The sequence below is a fragment of the Narcine bancroftii genome, chromosome 1 (assembly GCF_036971445.1).
Source record: "Narcine bancroftii isolate sNarBan1 chromosome 1, sNarBan1.hap1, whole genome shotgun sequence".
NCBI classification, from domain to species: Eukaryota; Metazoa; Chordata; class Chondrichthyes; order Torpediniformes; family Narcinidae; genus Narcine; species Narcine bancroftii.
In genome coordinates, this window is record NC_091469.1 from 436,555,273 (window position 1) to 436,570,397 (window position 15,125).

General features: G+C 40.2%; 1 protein-coding gene across 2 annotated transcripts in view; it reads right to left on the reverse strand.

Annotated features, from left to right (window-relative positions):
- The window catches only part of mindy3 (MINDY lysine 48 deubiquitinase 3), a 133,751-nt gene that overhangs the window by 88,858 nt on the left and 29,768 nt on the right, over window positions 1-15,125 (reverse strand). For both annotated transcript variants that reach the window (XM_069914332.1, XM_069914333.1), the window contains exons 9-10: window positions 15,041-15,111; window positions 8,820-8,900 (exon numbers count right to left, since the gene is read on the reverse strand). In XM_069914332.1, the coding sequence (XP_069770433.1) occupies window positions 8,820-8,900; window positions 15,041-15,111 (152 nt within the window). The remainder of the gene's footprint in view (window positions 1-8,819; window positions 8,901-15,040; window positions 15,112-15,125) is intronic.

The window sequence follows — 15,125 nt, forward strand, 5'->3', positions numbered from 1 at the left end:
GCCTCTTCAGGTGTTATTTTTTTAAAATTTAGACATACAGCACGATAACAAGCCATTTTGGCCCACAAGTACCTGCTGCCCAACTTACACCCAATTAACCTACACCCCCGTACATTTTGATAGGTGGGAGGAAACTGGAGCCCCCAGGAAAAAACGACACAGAAAGAATATAAGAGTGCGGGATTTGAAACCCAGCCCCGATCACTGGCGCTGCACTAACTGCTACGCCAACCATGCTGCCCCCATTACGGTGGGCACTGTGGTCAGTTAGTTGAGTCTGCTGGCTGGGAATCATTACATTGTCCATGAAACACAATCTCTTACAAATTATAAGCAATTTTTTAAATGCAGAAATGTTTTTAGTTGTCGTTGCTATTTTGAAACCAGGCTGATGGCGATCACAGATTAAGCAGTAATCATCAGCGTTTATGCGGTTCAAAAGATGAACCCATTTTTGTAATCTCATACTGGGACAATGAAATTACATGCCTGATTTAGGGAAGGTGAGGGGCTGAGTGAGAGAGATCATGTACCCTTGAAGTCTTAGGCTTGTCTCTGGCAAAAAAAAAATGAAAATCCAAGGAGAAGGAAAAACAATGAGGGAGAAACTCAGCAGATCCGTGTACTTTACGTAGCAAATACATAACCAATGTTTCAGGCTTGAGCCCTTCTTCAAGATATAAGCAAAATGTAGGCAGGTGCCCAAAGAAAATGGAGATTTACTTTGATTTCAGTATCATGTTCAGTGCAGACAGGTGGGCTAATATGTCTGTTCCTGCATTGTACTGCTATATGTCCTATTAAAGACTGGAATTTTCAGCCAGAAATGCCAAAAAGATGCTCAGTCACAGCCTCCTCCTGAGATCTCACCTTTCTCCACAAATGAAGCTTCAATTTTCTGACCTACAGACTGCAATTACTTGGGATGGGTGATAACTCCTCCATTATAATAATGAACACCAGTCTCCCAAAGGCTTGGTATTTATCTCCATACTGTAATCCTTTTACACATGACAGTGAGGTTAAAGTCTACAATTCCATCTACAAGTTTGCAGACAGCACCACTGTTGTAGCCTAAGGCAGAGTACAGGAAGGAGATAGAGAATCTAATGGCATAGTGCAAGTCAATAATTTCTCCATCAATAACAGCAAAATGAAGGAACTGGTCATTGACCAGGAAGTGGGGTGCAGCACATGACCCTGTCTATATCAACTGTGAAGTGGAGATGGTGGAGAGCTTTTAAGTTTTCTTGGTGCAAAGAACTTTTCTTTATATAGAGGCTATAATGTTCAAAATGCCTTGAAGGAGTTACATTTTAAAGTCACATAGAGAGACACATGATCAAAACCTTGGTTAGATTTAATGAAAAAATGTTTGAGAGCAAATTCCAGAGCACAGTGCCTTGGCATCTAAAAACAATCCAAGAGACCAGAAACATAAGAACATAGATATCTTGGAGGTTCAACTTCTGGAAGAGCTAATAACAGTGCAGGACAACACTGAGTAGATTTTGAAATAAGAACAAGAAATTTATATCTGAAGCATTATTTTATTAGGTGACAATTTGGTCCTAACATCAAGGATGAATTCAATTTGGCATGGCTAGTAATGCTTGGCAAAGGTTTATACATGTTGAGAAATTTATTTCCCTATAGGAAAGTTCGTAAAATCAACTTTTCAGATTTTTCAGTATCCAATAACCATTTAATAGATTTGTAATTCTAATACAATAATCACCTGTTTTTAATGGCAGGAAAAAATAATTTAAAATGTTTTATTCGCCATTCCTGTACCCTTACATCTCATGTTTCTTGAGAACATATCCTTGATTCCTAACATTTATCATCTACATGCTGTTCGATGACAGCATCATTTCCTCTAACTATATTTTACCAGAAAAAAAATCAAAACTAGAGTTGAGGTACAAGATTTTAAACCTCGGCTAAGATCAGAGTCTAGTGATATCAGAAATGGAAATCCATAAATTTGGTGATTGTGCAGAGATTACCTTAACTTTAACTTGCTGTCAGGTTTGACAGCAAGGTTGCAAACAAAATCTTATTTCATTTTTGGACAGGCATTGGAGGTAGAAATGTAGCCAGCAAAAATGTCTGCCACAGTTTAAAGTTGACGTCTGTTACAGGCCAATTTGGCCCACAAGTCCATGTTGCCCAATTTACATCCCATTAACCTTCACCCCAGTGCGTTTTGAACGGTAGGAAAAAAACAGAGCCCTCATGGGATTCGAACCGCAGGGGTCTGGTCCCAAATGCTGGTGATGTAAAGGCATTGCACTAACCGCTATGCCAACCATGCCATGTCTTTTCTATTACATAACAATTAACATAACAATTACAGCACGGAAACAGGCCATTAGGCCCTTCTAGTCCGCACCGAACCAAACACCCCTTTCTAATCCCACCTCCCTGCACAATGCCCATAACCCTCCATCTTCCTCTCATCCATATACCTGTCCAACCTTTTCTTAAATAATACAATTGACTCCGCCGCCACTATTTCTCCCGGAAGATCATTCCACACAGCTACCACTTTCTGAGTAAAGAAGTTCCCCCTCATGTTACCTCTAAACCTCTGCCCCTTAATTCTTAACTCATGTCCTCTTGTTTTAAACTTTCCTCCTCTTAACAGAAATAGTCTATCCACATCCATTCTGTCTATCCCTTTCATAATCTTAAATACTTCTATCAAATCCCCTCTCAACCTTCTACGCTCCAAAGAATAAAGACCCAATCTGTCCAATCTCTCCCCATACTCCAGATGCTTAAACCCAGGCAACATTCTGGTAAACCTTCTCTGCACTCTCTCCACTCTGTTTATATCCTTCCTATAATTAGGCGACCAGAACTGCACACAGAACTCCAAATTAGGCCGCACCAACGTCTTATACAATCTCAACATCACCTCCCAACTCCTATATTCCATGCAATGATTGATAAAGGCCAGCATACTAAAAGCCTTCTTCACCACCCTATTCACGTGAGTTTCTACCTTCAGGGAACGATGTACCGTCACTCCTAAATCTTTCTGCTCTTCTGTATTCCTCAATGCTCTCCCATTTACCACATATGTCCTATTCTGATTCTTCTTACCAAAATGAAGCACCTCACACTTATCAGCATTAAATTCCATCTGCCATTTTTCAGCCCACTTTTCTAAGCAGCCCAAATCCCTCTGCAATCCTTGAAAACCTTCTTCATTATCCACTATTCCACCTATCTTAGTATCGTCTGCATATTTACTAATCCGATTCACCACCCCATCATCTAGATCATTAATGTATATAACGAACAACAATGGGCCCAATACAGATCCTTGAGGCACACCACTGGTCACCGGCCTCCAACCTGACAGACAATTATCCACTACCACTCTCTGGCCTCTCCCTTTCAGCCAATGTTCAATCCATTTGACTATCTCAAAATTTATACCTAAAGACTGCACCTTCCTAACTAACCTTCCATGTGGTACCTTATCGAAGGCCTTACTGAAGTCCATATAGACAACATCCACTGCGCTACCCTCATCCACATTCCTAGTCACCTCTTCAAAAAATTCAATCAGATTGGTCAAACATGACCTTCCTCCCACAAATCCATGTTGAGTGCTCCTGATCAGACCCTGTCTATCCAGATGTTTATAAGTACTATCTCTAAGAATTTTCTCCATTAATTTACCTACCACAGACGTCAAACTTACATGCCGATAGTTGCCAGGCTTCCTCCTTGAACCCTTTTTAAATAACGGAACCACATGCGCAATGCGCCAATCCTCCGGCACTATCCCCATATCTAATGACATTTGAAAAATTACCGCCAGAGCCTCTGCTATTTCCTCCTTCACTTCTCTCAATGTCCCGGAGACTTATCCACCTTTATATTCTTCAAAAGCCTTAAAACTACACCTTTTGTAATCTCTATATTCCCCATATTTACCCAATTTGCTTTTTTTATCCCACATCTCCCAATATCCTTCTCCTTAGTGAATACCGAAGAAAAGAAACTGTTCAATATCTCCCCCATTTCTCTAGGTTCCACACACAGTTTTCCACTCTGATTTTCTAAGGGACCAATTTTGTCTCTAGCTTTCCTCTTACCATTAACATATTTGTAGAACTCTTTTGGATTAGTTTTCACCCTGCTTGCCATAGTTTTCTCGTATCTTCTTTTAGCTTTCCTAATTCCTCTCTTAAGATTCCTCTTACATTCAATGTATCTTTCAAACATCTCCTTAACTCCATGCTTCTTATATCTAATGCACGCCTCCCTTTTTCTTCGAACCAAGTTTCCAATATTCCTTGAAAACCACGGCTCTCTCAAACCTTTTGCCCCTCCTTTTAACCTAACAGGAACATAAAGCTTTTGCACTCTCAAAATCTGATCTTTAAAAGACTTCCATCTCTCTACTACATCCTGCCCATAAAACAAATTGTCCCAATGCACACCCTGCAAGTCCTTTCGCATCTCCTCAAATCTAGCTTTTTCCCAATCAAAAACCTCAATCCTTGGCCCTGATTTCTCTCTTTCCATAATGACATTGAAGCTGATGGCATTATGATCACTGGACCCGAAGTGCTCGCCAACACTAACCTCCGTCACTTGACCCATCCCATTTGCCAACAGTAGATCTAACACTGCTCCTTCTCTGGTCGGCACCTCTACATATTGTTGTAAAAAACTATCTTGCACACATTTCACAAACTCTAACCCATCCATTCCTTTCACAGAATGTGTTTCCCAATCTATATGTGGAAAATTAAAATCTCCCATAATTACAACCCTGTGCTTATCACAAATATCTACTATCTCCCTACAGATTTGCTCCTCTAGGTCTCGGTCCCCTCCGGGTGGTCTATAATACACCCCTACAAGTGTAACCTCTCCTTTCCTACTCCTCAGTTCCACCCAAATAGCCTCCGTGGATGTGCCCTCTAATCTATCCTTCCTAGGCACCGCTGTAATATTTTCCCTGACAAGCAATGCAACCCCACCTCCTCTTGCCCCTCCGACTCTATCACACCTAAAACAACGAAACCCAGGGATATTCAGTTGCCAATCACATCCCTCCTGCAACCATGTCTCACTAATCGCTACCACATCATACTTCCAAGTATCAATCCACACCTTCAGCTCATCCACCTTTTTTACAATACTCCTGGCATTAAAATATATGAATTTCAGGGATTTCCCATTTTTTAATCCCTGTTTTCCCTCATCTTTAAGAACAACATTATTTACTTTTCCTGACAATTGCCCTTCATCTTCTTCCAGAGCATTTCCCTTCTCTATCACCTGCCCATCCATATTCAAATACTTACTACAAACTTTCATTGTTTTCATTCTAACCTTCTCCTTACTGCTCTGTACTATTTTGTTCCCTCCCCCCAACCATTCTAGTTTAAAGGATCCTGTTTTGTGTTTTGTGCCGATAATTTAAATACAAAAATTAATGCTTTCAACAATCTAGTTCACAAGTTTTTAATGTCACCCAGGCCTTGTCTGGAAAAAAGTTCAACAATGGCTGAAAGAATACCACACGAAAATGTTTAAGGGCCTCACAGTAACAGCAATGCAAAATCTGCCGATGACCCTTGATGCAATGCTTCTTTTGTTAGGTAAAAGTAGAACAGAAACAATCAACTTCATGGAGATCCATTCCTTTCTCTATTCCCAGTAACTGACACACAGAAAATATAGGTTTGCAGTCAGGACATATCAATGGCATTACAAGCTGTGCCTCATTACTGTCACAACACAATTTAAAAAATGTTTTGGCTTCTGGCTATGGTGTTTCTCCAAATGCCCACATCTAAAAAAGAATCTTCAGCAACTGAAGTTAGGTCAGAGGTGATACTTCTAGAGGAAAGACTATCTAACTATGAACAGCAACTGTGCAGGGATGCAAAACTCATCAATTTCCGGTAACATCAAAAACCCATTCATGAAGAGATTACCCCAAGAACGAGATGCAATCAAGAAAAGTGAAACCCAGTGCTGCAGAATGATTTCACCACTGTCAGTATACTCAATTTTGTCTGAAATAACAGCTGTCACAGTTTGCCTGGTTTTTTTTTAAAGCACTATTGGGCTTACTAGGACATCCTGGAGACTCTTCTAAGAACTACCATTTGGTTTATTTATACTTTACATTTTGTTCTTCAAGATTAGGACTACTTAATCTGTGCAATACATTAACCATATACATTGAGACATTACATAAAGTTAAGGATTAAATTAGTAAAAAATGTCAAATTTCCTAAAAATGTCTATATCTAATTGTGAATAAGAATGCATGAATAGTACAACTATTTATTTTAAGAATTCTTTCAGAAAAAAATTCTCAAATTCAGGATATACTCCAAAATACTGAAGACAAAAATAAATTGAACTGTTTGTGACAAAAAAAATGCAAGCTTCAAGTATTAAGCGCAAGACTTAAAACTACTTCACAATAGCAGTGTTTAAAAAACAGGAAGAATAGCAATGATCTCATTAACTTGACAAGCATTGAGTAAAGATTATAATTTTGAAATATGATAATCTTGCATAATTTTCAAAGTACAAAAATCAAACAGAATCAACATTCAAAATTTGAAACATCCAATTAGATTCTAGCAGAAATTGCAATCATTAAATAGTTGCTTTCAGAAATTAGAATTATTTTTTTCCATTCTTAACATGCCATGGCATTTATTCCCCATTTTCATTTGTCCCAAGTCTCTCTCAACCATTTTATGCAAACCAATGGTTTCATAAACTTTGAATTTGTTTACCATTAGTTTTTATTTACTAGTCAACTTTAGCAAAATTAAACAAATATATATTGTGCAGCACAATAAATTCATTACCATTAGATTTCTTTTGAAGCATATTTTACTTGGAAGATGGCAGACACAAAATTCAACCACTGACCATTAAGGTACAGGGCAAGGAATTATGACATTCTCAAAATTAAATCCCACACCATTAACATCCCACAGGTTCATTAATGACCTGAAAAGTCAGATTTTGAAAAATATTTTGGCAACTTGAGTAGACAAGAAGCTTGGTATCTACAAATGACTTGCCTCTCAATTCTTGGAAAGTTTGAACCATTTGGATATGAGCAAATGCTCTTTTGTCTTTACAACAGGACCTCTCTGCCTCTAATATTACTCCAATTTTTTTGGCAAGGAGACCAAAATAGTATGCAGTATTTGAGGATAGCCTTCCACACACCCTCTACAATTTCAACGAAACCTCAATTTTAAACTCACTCTTTTGCAATGAATGTCAAAATTACATTTGCCTTAATTTGTTGATTATTTTTCCATTAAAAAAAAACCATTTTATTGAATTTAATATTTAATTTAATTTGTTGGATCTGCTTGTGTCAAACTGCAGGCCAAGAACTAATCACTATTCCCCAGTCTGAAAAAAAACCCCTTTAATTCAACTCCTTTTCTGTGAGACAGCCAGTTTTTCATCTATCTCACACTTCCTCCAATTTCATGGTTTTAATTTGTGCATCAGCCGACGGCACTGCTAGAGCTGCTGTTACTGCAGCGCTGCAGTTTGTGTCCCATGAGAGCATAGACACAGCGTTAATCCAAAGGATTCAACCACCCAGACTTAATGCCAGCAGCTCCATACTGGAATTGAACAGCCTGTTAGAGGAGCCAATGGTGTTTTTAAACTAAAATCCTGCAACCACTGGTCCACGCCCAAGATAGCAGTGCTTATGCTCAGAAGCAGTCACGAGGGCTGGGGAGCAACAGACCAGAAATGGGGAGACCATCACATTATTGAGAAGCAGCAGCAGAGGAGATAATCCTACAGGACAGTGACCATGGAGGCAGATCAGCCAGAGGCTCAGCGGCTGAGGGACCCACACAAGTTGCAGGCGACCCAGACAGGCTGCAGGAGAGTGGCTCATGGGAATCAGGTAGCGACCATTACATGTACATATATGGTAAACACACCAATTATTTTAAATCATAAGCCACACCCACTGAAGCTACCATTGTGAGCACCAGCTCATATCATTCCTGACTCAGCCAACAGGTTTCTGCGAGCCACACATTATATGCATGTGGCTCACGAGCTGTGGTTTGGTCACCCCTGCGTTATCTGTTCTGCCTGCTACAAACCTCAATAAGAATTTGTGCAAATTTATCAAACATTATTAACCTTTCATAAATCCAAGTAGACTAGATATAATTACATCCAGCTTTATAAATCAATAGCTATTGTCCATTTATTTCCTCCATCATCTTGTCAAAAATAGCTGTTAAAATAACTTGGCTATTGTTTCCTGCCTTTCTCCTGGTTTTGAGCAAGGAGATCACATTAGCTATTTTCTCATCTGTACTTTCCCAGAGTTCAGCGAATTATGAAATATTTCAACCAATGGGATCATTTCCTACAGTGGTTTCTGCGGCCACTTCCTCTGAAGTTCATCAGGTCCTGGCGACTTGTCTGCTTTTAGCTATTTCATCCACACAGTTTCTATAAAACTTTATGCCTTCCAATTTTTAAACAAACAAGTTCTACAATGCTATTTGAAAATAGCCCATCTCTTCTCTTAGGAATATTAGCAATGTCTTCTACAGTGATGACTGATACCAAATTATTCCAATCTAACTACTCACCCCTCATCCAACTGATTCTGGCATATCTTCCTTTCACTAAGGCTTTACAAATGTTGATCACGTAGTTGAATATCACAAATGCTCAATTGGGAATAATACTTTTCAAAATACATGGAAAAAGTCAAAATAAACAATGGTGTTTATTCAATCGTATCAGAGTACTTGAATTACCTTAGCAAAGAATACGGTTAGATGAGTTTCACTGCCAAGTATCCAAATGGGAAATTTTGGCGATTTCAGGAATGTTCCTACCTGCAAGTTAATAAAAATTGTTAAAATACAAGGCATACAACTCTAGAGGCAGCCACAAAAAACATACTTAGCCATTCTTTATAACCCATACAGTTTTGAAGTGACAGAAGATGGGGCAATGGAGATGGCACATATTAAAAGCTGGCTTTACAGCTCTGTGCAAAAGGGGCTACTGTCCCTGTATCCCTGCTTAGTAAGAGGCACCCCTGTTGGAGGCTTTATTTTTAAACTTGGATGGGGGTGTGTGGTTAATTATAATGTTATTGTAAGCCTTGAGCACTTCCGTGGAGGGGAGGAACCTGCAGATGCAGCAACAGTTAAATGTTTTCAAAGAATGTGACTGAAAATAAAGTAAAATGCTTTAAAGTTTATATATTCAATCTCCATTGGTGCCAGATACCAGGGTTTTTACTGTACATAATGAGTTAAGAATAGATCACTTGGAACATCATTAATAGTCTTTACCCATAAGACACCAAAAAGTGACCTTGATGAATCCCCAAACAACAGAAAATTGTTGGCTTCAAATGGAACATTAGCAGAGAAGCATCTCTGATTATGATGTTTGGAACTGAGGTCTTGGAAAATTCTGGATTCCACAAAAGGGAAGAGCAGCACATTTGATTATCAACTGCTGTATAAAATATTGTAATGGAATAAATTAATTAAATATATGTTTAAAAGGGGGAATAGGATTAGGTAGTTTAGGTCACTTTTCACAAACATCACATTACAGAAACATACAGGAATTGAAACAGAAACAAAAAGGGGGGGGGGGCGGGGGAAAGAGCTGCCGCAGTCAGTGCAGAGCTGCCGCAGTCAGTGCAGAGCTGCCGCAGTCAGTGCAGAGCTGCCGCAGTCAGTGCAGAGCTGCCGCAGTCAGTGCAGAGCTGCCGCAGTCAGTGCAGAGCTGCCGCAGTCAGTGCAGAGCTGCCGCAGTCAGTGCAGAGCTGCCGCAGTCAGTGCAGAGCTGCCGCAGTCAGTGCAGAGCTGCCGCAGTCAGTGCAGAGCTGCCGCAGTCAGTGCAGAGCTGCCGCAGTCAGTGCAGAGCTGCCGCAGTCAGTGCAGAGCTGCCGCAGTCAGTGCAGAGCTGCCGCAGTCAGTGCAGAGCTGCCGCAGTCAGTGCAGAGCTGCCGCAGTCAGTGCAGAGCTGCCGCAGTCAGTGCAGAGCTGCCGCAGTCAGTGCAGAGCTGCCGCAGTCAGTGCAGAGCTGCCGCAGTCAGTGCAGAGCTGCCGCAGTCAGTGCAGAGCTGCCGCAGTCAGTGCAGAGCTGCCGCAGTCAGTGCAGAGCTGCCGCAGTCAGTGCAGAGCTGCCGCAGTCAGTGCAGAGCTGCCGCAGTCAGTGCAGAGCTGCCGCAGTCAGTGCAGAGCTGCCGCAGTCAGTGCAGAGCTGCCGCAGTCAGTGCAGAGCTGCCGCAGTCAGTGCAGAGCTGCCGCAGTCAGTGCAGAGCTGCCGCAGTCAGTGCAGAGCTGCCGCAGTCAGTGCAATGGCAGAGTGAAAATCCTGCTAAAGACCCTCTTTTCAAGAAGGGTTTTGAGTTGAGTTCGAAATCTCTGTAGTGACTGGTTATATTTCTCCTGAAATAGGAGAAAAGTGCTCTTTGCTGTAACCTGGAAGAAAGCAAATTTCTTCGGAAAGACATTTTGGTTGCTGATTGAAGGAAATCAGCTTGTGTGTCCAACAAGCCTCTCTCTGCACCCACCAAAGACTTTCTTGTCTGAATACAAGTTAAGGCACCTGAGACTGTTGAATGTAAAAACTGTTTAATTCTGTGCACAGTACTGAAAACTGCCCAATACCAATGAACTTGAAGAAGTAAATAGTAAATAAAGTGGAAAAAAATAACCACCTTCACAAAAGTATGCTCAGAATTACGACGGGGTTAGGTTAAGTAACAGTGATGATTAAATATTGATCTTATTATTTAGTATTTAGAAAATAAAACCAATTTTGTTTAAGTAAACATTGTCTTGGTGAATTTCTGTTGCTGGGTTTTTGAGTCTTTACGGCTCGTAACAATATACTAAGAAATACACATTTTAATTAAGATGGAGTTTACAAAATACTTCAGCACTTATTATAGCAAAATGGTTTGACCATCAATTAATATATTGCATATATTGTCCAAAAATGGCACTGTTTTAAACAGCTGTGTCAACTATTGTAGCAAGAGACAAGGCCAAATTATTTCTAAAAATGGTCAAAAATGTTGAGTATTTTTAAACTATTGGGAACTTCAACTTGCTACAACATGTTTGATGTAGCAAATATTTGCAGGTTTAGTAAATAATGTAGTTAAGTAAATCAAGTAATGAAAATTAAACTTAAACTAACCAAGTTGAATATTGACATTGAGGTGTCCATTAAAGCATCCTACAAAGCTAAACATTCAAGAATTGGAATTAAAATTATTCATTTTTGGTAAAAGTTTGGCTTCAGAAAAACTCTTACAAGTTAATATTAATGTCCTCTTCAGAACATCCTAGCACTGTGATTTTACATTCCCGATGCACCACTCATTTATTTTTACCCACCACACATTTCCCTGCCTGCACCATCAACCATAGAGGTTGAATTTAAAATTGTTTCCAAATATGAAACATGATTGATTAATTCAGACACAAACATATATCCTTCTCCTGCCTACTTCTCAACACACTTGACTGCATGGTTCGAATCCACTGATTCACTAGTATGCCAATGACAGTAAAGATCAATTCTTTATATGTACTTCTGAAGGATTTTGTTAATGTAGATATACAGCATGGTAACAGGCCATTTCGGCCCATGAGTCCATGCCACCCAATTTACACATGATTAGTCTACACCCCTAGTACCTTTTGAGCAGTGGGAAGAAACCAGAGCCCCCAGGGAAAACCCACGCAGACATGGGGAGAAAGTACAAACTCTTTACAGTCAGTGCAGGATTTGAACCCAAGTCCTGATCACTGGTGCCGTTAAGGCATTGGAATGGTAGCCATGATTATTTTTTAATATCCAGGCTAGATAGAAGTTAATTGACATGCTACAAAATCAAATGACGTCAACTGACTTAAAAAAGCTTGAGGTAAAACACAGGATTCTGTTGACACTGTGGTTAAATGTAAAAGCACACAAATGCTGGAGAAACTCACCAGGTCAAACAGTGCCTTTATGTAGCAAAGGTAAAGATACATCACCAATGTTTCAGGCTAGAGCCCTTCATCAAGGTGTGGGGGAAACATGAGAGATGGGGAAAGATGGTGAGGGTGGAAGATTGGGGTTGGATAGGTGGGGGGGGGGGGTTGGGGTGAGGACCACAGGGAGAGGAGTCTAGGCTAGGTGGAAAGAGAAAGGAAGTAGGAACTGGAATGACTAGTTAAAGGGGGGGGGGAAGGCAAGCTGATTAGTGGAATGCAGTGAATTCAATGTTCATGCCCTGAGGTTGGAGGGTGCCCAGATGAAAAATGAGGTGCTCGGGGTGGGGTAGTGTAAAAGGCCATGGACAGACACGTGAGCTTGAGAGTGTGACTCAGATTGAAATGGTTGGCTACAGGGAGATTGCTTTTGTTGCAAATGGAGGAGATGCTGGGCGAAGCGATCTCCTAATCTGCCATTGATCTCTCTGATGTAGAGAAGGCCAAAGAGGGTGCACCAGATGCAGTAAATGAGTTATGTGGAAGTACAGGTGAAGTGTTGCTTCACCTGAAAGGTCTGTTTGGGATTATGGTGAGGGAGGAGGTGTGGGTGCAGGTATTACACCTCCTACGACCACAGTTGAAGGTGCGGGGGGGGGGGGGGGGCGATGAAGGGAAGAGTGCACAAGGGAGTCACAGAGGGAGTGGTCCCTATGGAAGTTTGAGAGGGGACGATAAAGAAAGATGCATCTAGTACTTTCCTGTAGAAAGTACTGGAAACTCCGGCAGATAATGTGGAGGCTGTGGGGTGGTAGGTGAGGACAAGGGGGATTCTACTCAAACTCACATGTCTGTCCATGGTCTTTCACACTACCCCACCCTGACCACCCACAGATTGGATGAACAACACCTCATTTTTCATCTGGGCACTCTCCAACCCCAGGACGAAGTTCACTGCATTCCACTGATCAGCTTGCCTTTTCCTTCCCCATCTCCCCTCCCCCCCTGCTTAACTAGTCATTTCAGTTCTTATTTCCTTTCTCCACCTAGCTTAGACCTCTTCCCCCCCCACCTCCACCGATCATCTCCCACCCTCACCACCTCCCCTCCCCTGTTTTGTTCAGTCATCTCTCAAGTTCCCTCACACCTTGATGAAGGGCTCAGGCCCAAAATGTTGGTGATGTATCTTTACCTCTGCTACTCAAAAGCCACTGTTTGACTTGCTGCTTCTCCTGCATTTGTGTGTTTTTTTTCAAAAAAGCTTGAGCTTTCCACAATTCCTTAACTAGTTGAATCCAGAGAACCAGTTTTCCCTTGTACGTACTGTATATCAGATTAGTACATTCTTGCATTTCAAAAGCTTTCCATTTAAAAAATTAACGTAGGATTGCATTTCAATAATCACATAGCATTCATTAACCTTTGGTTGTTCAAATTGCGAAATGCTTTCATGACTATCCAAAATAAAAACAAGTTGGAATAAAAATTATCAAACTTCATAGCTTAGGTGCACACATCTGATTTGTTTGACTCATAGGAACTTTGGACAATTTATTTATATTACTGAATCATTGTTAAACAACAGAAAAAATACTGACTAATCACATCCAGGCTAATCTACCGTCTACATTATCCTCATTTGGGCCACATTAGGTTCTCATCTTTCTATGCTTTATCTATCTCTTGAATGCAGTGATTATATTTATTTCATCATCACCTCTGTAACAAGTTCCAGACAATCAACTCTAAACAACTTTCCCTTCAAATCCCCTTTAAAATTCCTTCCTCGTCTTAAAAAAAAACCAATGCCCTAATTTTTAGTGCCATTAACACGAAAAAAAAAGGCTATCTATCCAATCTATACCTTAGTTAAACTAATTCAATTTATCTAATCTATTAATTCAGCCATCACCTTCCTCTGATCTAGGGAAAACAAGCCAAACCTATCTAATTTCTCCCCACACCTGCAGTTCTCCAACTTGGGCCACATCCCGGAAACCATCTCTGCACTCCCTCCAATACAATTTCTATAATAACAGCAACCAAATCTGTCCACAAGATTTCAAGTGCATCAACACTAGCGTTTTACAAAGTTGCAACAGAGCCATGTAATGTTGCGACTTTTACATTTGTGCCCAAGCTATGAAGGCAAGCATGTATCAGTGTTACCACCTTCAGGGAATACAGATGAACTCAAAGTCCCCCTGTTCACCATCATTCCTCAGTACCCTAGCACTTACAGTACATGTCCTCTCCATATTTGACTCCCCAGCTATTCCAGAATTATGGAAATTGTACAAAAGCTATCTCCTAAGTTAGAATCCAAGTGATTTAATGAGATCTACATTGCTCTTCACCAAACTTTTATAAGAATTGACAATTTGTAAAAAAAAATTATTTTGAATACAAACTTTAAAAATGTTAATTTTTTAAATACACAATAACTCTGATTATCCGAAATCAGATTCTCTGAAATCCCCAATCATGCAAATTTAAAAATAAATTTCAGATAAATGAGGATATCTAAAACAAATCAGAAATCCTCATTTATCCTAACTTTTTCGAGCCGATCTGACCATGGGCATCAGGCTCCTGGCAGGAACCTCAAGCTCTTGGGCAGGAACAGGACACTCGGGATCCCGGCACGAGCAGGGCCTTGGTGGGGAAGTGTTAGGATCAGCGGTGGCCAGCATTTTTCTTGATGAGAATTAAACATTATTTTAATGCTCAAAAAGCCTTCCTTGTTATTTAAACACTGTTAAAAGTAATCTGTTGTTGCTACTGGGCTGTTTTTAAAAAATGACCAGTTCTCCGAAAAAAAAAAACGTATATCCAAAATAGGCCGAGTCATGACCATTTTGGATAATCGAAGTTGTACTGAACTATTTGATTTGAATAATTTCTAAAACATACCTGAATGCTGCTACCCAAAAGCTTACTCAAGATTACAAAGTAAACATTTCTTAGGCACTATGTTCATGAAGAATACATGTATATCTAAAATTGAAGTTTCAAATGCTTACCTTGCAATAACGCAAAGATTCCATTAATGTCAGGAAGCCTATAGAAGCTTGACTTCTTATACCATGTAGTTCTGAAATCAAATCA